The sequence below is a fragment of the Stegostoma tigrinum genome, unplaced genomic scaffold (assembly GCF_030684315.1).
Source record: "Stegostoma tigrinum isolate sSteTig4 unplaced genomic scaffold, sSteTig4.hap1 scaffold_49, whole genome shotgun sequence".
Taxonomy (NCBI): domain Eukaryota; kingdom Metazoa; phylum Chordata; class Chondrichthyes; order Orectolobiformes; family Stegostomatidae; genus Stegostoma; species Stegostoma tigrinum.
Genome location: NW_026728419.1, coordinates 410,959 through 418,523, shown reverse-complemented (window position 1 = coordinate 418,523; position 7,565 = coordinate 410,959). Strand labels below are relative to the sequence as shown.

General features: G+C 42.3%; 1 protein-coding gene across 1 annotated transcript; it reads right to left on the bottom strand.

Moving 5' to 3' along the window:
* Window positions 1-3,976: 3,976 nt before the first annotated feature.
* LOC132208597 (gastrula zinc finger protein XlCGF71.1-like) lies at window positions 3,977-7,033 on the bottom strand. The gene is made up of 3 exons (XM_059644069.1): window positions 6,993-7,033; window positions 4,944-5,046; window positions 3,977-4,351 (listed from the first exon to the last, which is right to left on the bottom strand). The coding sequence occupies exons 1-3, from the start codon at window positions 7,031-7,033 to the stop codon at window positions 3,977-3,979; spliced, it is 519 nt and encodes a 172-aa protein (XP_059500052.1).
* Between the last annotated feature and the right edge of the window lie 532 nt (window positions 7,034-7,565).

Genomic DNA, 7,565 nt, shown 5'->3' with positions numbered 1-7,565 from the left:
AGTCGCATTCAGAAGGGGTCAGTGTTGGGACCACAATTAATAACAATTTGGACAAAGGAATTGAGAGCATTGTTGCTATCTTTGCAGATGACACTATGATAGGTGGGGGGATGGATCATAATCGGGAAGCAGGATGATTGCAGAGTGACTTGGACAGGCTAGGAGAGTGCACAAAGAAGCGGCAGGTGGAATACAATAAGGAAAATGTGAGGGTATACAATTTGGTCAGAAGACTAGAGGCATAGATTATATTTGAAACAGAAATGCTTTATAAATCTGAAGCACAAAGTGACTTCAGGGTTCTCATTCAGGGTTCTCCTACAGTTAGTATGCAGCTGCAGTTGGTGGTTAGGAAGAAAATTCAATGTAGGCATTCATTTCAAGACAGCTGGAAAACAGGAGCAGAGATGTACCTTTGAGGATAAACCAGGTTCTGGTCAGACTGCATTTGGAGTATTGTGCGCAGTTTGTCCCAGTATCTAAGTAAAGATGTGTTGGTGTTGGATGGTGTCCAGAGGTGGTTTCCAAGAATAATCACAGGCGTGAAGGACTTATCATATGAGGATTGGTTGAGGACTCTCTGTTCTTGATGGAGTTCAGAAGGATGGGGTGGGGGCTTGGAATCTGTTTGAAAGTTACAGAATTCTGAGGGATCTGGATTGATTGGACATAGAGAAGATGTTTCCATTATAGGAGAGTAAGGACTCGGAGGCACCACCTCAGACTGAAGGGATGACATTTTAGAACTGAGAGAAGGAGGAATTTCTTCAGAGAGTGGTGAATCTTTAAAATTAATTGACGCAGAGAGCTGTGGAGACTGAGTCATTGAGCGTATTTCAGACAGCAGTGGATATTTTCTATGTTAGTCAGGGGTTGAAGGGTTATGGGGAAAAAGCAGGAGAATGGTTTTGAGAAACATATTAGCAATGATTGAATGGCAGACCAAATTTAATGGACCGAATGGTTTAATTCAGTTCCTATATTTTATGATCTTTTGGTAATAGTTCAAATAAAATTCAGTCCCTTTTGCCGTGCATTGCGTCTCTCCTGCCGTAATAGTTTCCACAGTGCCAGACAACCACAGGTTTGTGCTCTCACTAGAGAGAAAGAGAGATGACTGGTGATGAGTTTAACCTGAGAGAGCTCCTGTTCATGGGACCCAGCTCCTTGTCCTTCTACAGTGGCTCCACTCTCTCTATAACAGTTGGTTCAGTCTCTCTCACTGATAATTCCACCATCATTGGCCTTCTTGAGAAAGACTGACTCTTCATCCTGCCATCTTTGCAAACTGTCCATCTCCAACCTCCCTTTCATAGATGATTAACAGTTGGGGAGCCAAGTTAGTGTGTCAAAGTTTGCAGATGATGCCAAGATGGGTGGTTGGGCCAAGTGTGCAGAAGACACTGAATGTTTACAGATGGGTAGAGAGTTTAAGAGAGTGGGGAAGGGTCTGTCAGAGAATAATGTTGAGGTTATCCATTTTGGTAGGAATAACAGCAAAATTGACTGCAATTTAAATTGTGAAACTGTTGCATTCTGCTGTGCAGAGGGACCTGGGTGTCCCTGTGCACGAACCAAAAACATTTAGTATGCAGATGCAGCGGGTCATTAAGAAAGTAAATGGAATGCTGACCTTCAATAGAAAAGGAATGGAATTTTAAAATAGGGAGGTTATGCTGCAGCTGCATACATTGCTGGTGAGGCCACATCTAGAGTACTGTGTACAGTTTTGGTCTCCTGACTTGAGAAAGGATATGCTGTCACTGGAGGGTGTACAGAAGAGGTTTACTAGGTTCATTCCAGAATTGAGATGGCTGATGAGGAGAGATTGAGTAGACTGGGACTATTCTCACTGAAATTTAGAAAAATGATGGGGGAGTGAATAAAATTATGAATGGGTTAATATGATAGAAGCAGGGATGTTGGGTGGTTGGAATTAGAACTAAGGGGGCATTGCCTCAAATAATGAGGAGCAGATTTATGAATTAGTTGAGAAGGAACTACTTCTCCCATAGGATTGTGAATTTGTGGAATTCCCTGACCAGTGAAGCATTTGAGGCTACTTCATTGAACAATTTTAAGGCAAAGATTGTTGAACAGCAAAGGAAATGAAGGCTATGGTGAGTGGACAGTTAAGTGAAGCTGAATCCATGAAAAGATCAGCCATAATCTTATTGAATGGCGGAGTATGCTTGACAGAGCACATGGCCTACTCTTGCTCCTATTTCTTATGTTCTACTTGAAATTCCCTGAATTTGGTTGTCCCGCAAGGACCTATCCTGGCTCTGCTGTTACACCCTTTATTATAACAGACTTTAAGATTTATCCAATAACAGATATTATGCTAACTGGTCTACAGTTAGTTTTTTTTTCACATAAAGGTACTATATTGGCAATTTTCTAATCCTCTGGTACTTTTCCAAGCTTTAAAGATTCTTGTAAGATGGCTACTAGTGAATCCACGATTTTTGCAGAGAGTTCCTTTCATACCCTAGGTTGCAGCCCGCCAGATCCAGGAATCTAATTGGTCTTTAGCTCCAATAGCTTTCCTAAAAATTCATCTCCAATGATATTCATTGCATTTATTTCCTGTCTTTTTTTTTGCCTTTTGGCTATTAAGCCAAAGTTTGAAATGCTATGAGTGGCTCCTACTGTGAAGACTGGTGTAAAGTATTTATTCAACTCTTCTGCCATTTCCTGGTTCCCCGTTATTATTTTCCCGATTCATTCTCTCAAGGGCCTGTGCTGACTAGATTTAGACAGACAGATTTTTTTTTAATCTGTAGAAAAATTAATGGTTATGGGAAATGGAAGCACAGTGGCCTTGAGGGTTATCAGATCTGCCATGAACTCATTAAATGGTGGAGTGGCTTCAATGGGCTGAATGGCCTCCTCCTGCTCCAACACCTTGTGGATGGCAGTGTTTTTCATACATGGTGGAAGCCCCTACAATTGGTAGAAAGTTTCTGCATCCGATACAGAATAGATGCTCTCTTTATGGATATTACCAGGCATGAGCAATCATTCTAAAGCACTCGATTCCCTTTATTGTGGAAAGTTTTATCGCTATTTGTACATCAAACGTGAAGCAATGTGCCAATTTTCAATACAAGTGCATATTGCTCCATCAAACAGTGAATGTGACGACAAGTGCAGCATTTCCTGAATGTTGCAGGAATGGAAATTTGTCTCAGGATTAAAACATTGCATTCTGGGAGAGGTGATGTGGATTGGGGAGGAAAATATTCATCCTAGGAATTTGGATGAGAAAGGTAGGTTCAACATTAGAAAGTAACTAGCAGGGATTGAGAGGTTGGAACTTGAATATGGAGGGTTTATAGCAAAATGGTCAGTACCAGCAAGGGAGCTATTAACAAATGGAGAAAATAAAGATGTTCAGTGGTCAGACATTTCATGGGAACAGGACCATTGGAGCAGGAAATGAGAGTCTTGGACATGGTGAGCTCTAACATAGCAAGACAGGAAATGGAGGGAGAGTGAAGACACGTACATGTCTAGGACATGGAAAAAAAAATCTTTTGAGGCATGTTGTCCGAGAGAGCGAATGAGAGGGAAACGGGACAGGAATCTGATCAGATTGTCTCAATCTTAGTGACAAAGGAGCTCTATATATTCCCTGTACTTATTGCTGGAGGTGAGGATGGAAGAGGCAGGAGAGAGGGAGAGCTCTTCAAAAATAACAAACTTGTGTTCTTTATTAAAAAAACCTCACCACACTGTGTAATTGATACATATCTGATTTTCTTGACACTGAGAATACTAGCAACTTTAACTTGGTTGGATTTTAATAACATCAACAGCATAAGAGCCTGATGGATCAGTTCTGGATGTGATTAACAGGAAAATCCCAACACCGGAACTACTTGTGACATCGCTGGTGTCTCACCAGATGGGATGAATGAGCACATTTCTTCTCACACATGGAGCAGGCATATGGTCTCTCCCCAATGTGAAATCACTGGTGTGGCCGAAGTGGGGATGATTGAGTGAACTTCTTCTGACAAATAGAGCAGGTGAATGGCTTCTCTCCAGTGTGAGTGCGTCGATGTAGAGTGAGTTCAGATGAATGCTTGAACCCAGTCTCACATTGAGAGCACTTGAATGGTCTCTCATCTGCGTGGACACTTTGATGGCGTGTCGGTTCCCTAGAACTTTTATAGCACTTCCCACAGTCTGTACATTTAAAAGGTCTCTCGACAGTATGAATCTGATTGCGTCTCAGCAGGTTGGACAAATTAGTAAAGCCCTTCTCACAAACAGAGCAAGTGAACGGCCTCTCTCCAGTGTGAACTCGCTGGCGTTGAAGCAAGTGTGCTGACCGAGCGAAGCCCTTCTCACGGAGCACAGGAACAACCTCTCCCCAGTGTGACAGCACTGATGAATTTCCAGCTCGCAGAGGAAATTAAATGCCCTCCCACAGTCCCCACATTTACACAGCTTCTTCCTGTCATGACTGCGTTTGTGTTTAGACAGGCCGGATGATTGGCTGAAGCCTCACCCACACACAGAACATATATACGGTTTCTCCACACGCTGAGAGGTGCTTTCTTCTTCCATGGTCAAAATCCAATAATATTCTGGTTACAATAAATTGAATATTTTGTCAATTCTTGATGAGATATTTGGTTTGAGTTTCCCGACTGCGAATCCACCCGTTGAATACGCTGTGAAATTGATTCAGACAGAAGACAACAAGTGAGTGAGAATCCACAAAAAAAAATAAAAGCAGCATGTGAAATTAAGTTGAATGAAACTGGTGATTAGTGGGGCTGGCATGAGGAAAATGTGACCCTGATCATAACTGGTTCACAGAAGTCCTTTAGGTGAAGTGAAATTACCATATCTCTGGGATCAGAGAGAAGTGCAAATGAGAAGTGGGAGCTATAAAGTGTTATCTACGACATGACAAGAACTTTTCAAACTCTTAACATCCTCCATGTTGAAAGGCAGCCTAGCCAGGCAAACACTTCTGTGTTGAGGAAGGTGTCGATCTGTTCGACGTCCACTTGGACACGGATGTAGACACTTGAAGGAAATAAAAAACACAAAACAAAAATCCGCTTTGGGCCTGCTTTACCATTCAATTCCATCATTGTTGATGCTCATTGTCAATGTTATATTCCCAATTTTGAACCATAGTCCTTGATATCTTTAAAATCTAAACATTTATTATGTCCAAGAAAGTAATTAACTCAGAGACCAAGCCTCCACAGTTTCATAACAATTCTAATCGGTCTTCTCAGTATCAAGAGACTGTGAACCCTGTTTCTAGACTCCCCATCCAGGGAAAACCATCTCCCTGCATCTCATCTGCTTGGCCCTAATAGAGATGTTTGTGTTCTTCTAATCTCCAATAAATTCAGGCAGAGTCAAACCAATCTCTCCTCACAGGACAGTCCTACGATCCTCGGTATCAGCCAAACCAACCATTGTTGTATTTGCTCCATGCTAAGTATTCCCCTCATTGACAGGAAGACTAAAACTGCACACAATAATCCATGTAAAGTGTGAACTGTGCACTAGTATTACAGTAAGATATCCTAATTTCTAATTTCATTTTGTCTTGCAATGAAGGGCAACATTTGCCTTCTGATGGCTTGCTGCAGCTACCTATTTACTTCCATTGTCTAGTATGCAAAAATATCCAGATGCTTTTGTATACCTACATTTCTCAATATGTCACCATTTCAATCATACTCTTCCCTTCTGTGTTTGCAAATTTTTTAACTCCACATTTATCCATGTTCTCCTGCACCTGACATATGTTTGTTCATACACTCAGCACTCCTGCATCAATCTCAAGCTTCCTTGCATCCTTCTCACTACTCACACTCCCAACTTTTTCATGCATATTCATTGACAGGATATGGGTGTCACTGATGAGGCTGGCATTTATTGATGAGTTTATTATTGATTTAGTCATACATGGTCATCAAAATTGGTAATGTTGGTTTTGGTTCACTCATCCAAGCCCTTGAAGAACAGAAACCTCTTCCAATTAAATATTGATTGAAGTATTTCTCATTAAGTCCCTAACAATTCCATGAGACAGAGGCAGTTTGTTAGCAACCAGAATGTTACACAGACCACAAAAACAGGTTTCTGCCCTATTTTCTGCACCATCACCAAGGCCAACAATTTTGACTACAGTAACATCACCCTGCCCACAGCTCATACTGATCTTAACCTTACAGTGTCCAAATTAGAAAACAGGTCATTTTTTAAACCGTTCTCAAATGTCTCCATGATCTTGTATGTCATAATCTCCCCAAAAACTGAATAAAGCTAACATATCCGGGCCTTATAACTCTCCTCTTTGTTCAGCTCTTCATCTTGCTCTCTGCAAGATGCTCATTAATGCCTACCTCCTTGAGAAAGCTTTCAGAAGTTTGCCTTAATATCTACTTTATAGTTCTGTGTCAAAAGCAAGAAGTACTTAGCAGGCTTGACAGTGTCACAGGAGTGAGAAACAGTTAGTCTTTCAGTCTAGGCAGGCTTACTGTTGAGGATAAAAACAGTGCATAATCAGAAGTGGAAGATAAATTTGCGCAAGAAAAGAATTTCTAACAATGAAAAATGAAATTAGATGTTAAAACTGTTAAAGCACAATCCTAATTTACATATGGCCAGCAAAACCAGCAAAAAACATTTCAAACTTTTAAAAATGCACCCATTAGTAGAGACACAGGAAGTTCGACAATACAGAGAGACTTTCACAGAGGACAGAGGTGAAATCAGGCAATGGATGGACGTGAATTCAGATTCACAGGAAAGCAGTCACACTCGCTCCAGATGGACTGAACTTAATAGTAAAGCTCGGAATTGTAGATGAAGTCTCATGAAAACAAACCACTCCAACGATTCACTGTGTCCCCAAAGATAAAACCCGCAGATACAAAGGTTTCAGAGTCTCTCTGCAGGAACAGAAGTCAAAAGCGGCGCCACGGAACCGGTGGGCGCGGTGACGTCACCACGCCGGAGTCAGCAACGCATCGCTGCACAAGTGTGCCATGGGGAATGTATCAGAGATTATGGGAACTGCAGATGCTGGAGAATTCCAAGATAATAAAATGTGAGGCAGGATGAACACAGCAGGCCAAGCAGCATCTCAGGAGCACAAAAGCTGACGTTTCGGGCCTAGACCCTTCATCAGAGAGGGGAATGGGGTGAGGGTTCTGGAATAAATAGGGAGAGACGGGGAGGCAGACCAAAGATGGAGAGAAAAGAAGATAGGTGGAGAGGAGAGTATAGGTGGGGAGGTAGGGAGGGGATAGGTCAGTCCAGGGAAGACGGACAGGTCAAGGAGGTGGGATGAGGTTAGTAGGTAGATGGGGGTGCGGCTTGGGGCGGGAGGAAGGGATGGGTGAGAGGAAGAACAGGTTAGGGAGGCAGAGACAGGTTGGACTGGTTGTGTGATGCAGTGGGGGGAGGGGACAAACTGGGCTGGCTTTGGGATGCAGTGGGGGAAGGGGAGATTTTGAAGCTGGTGAAGTCCACATTGATACCATTGGGCTGCAGGGTTCCCAGGCGGAATATGAGTTGCT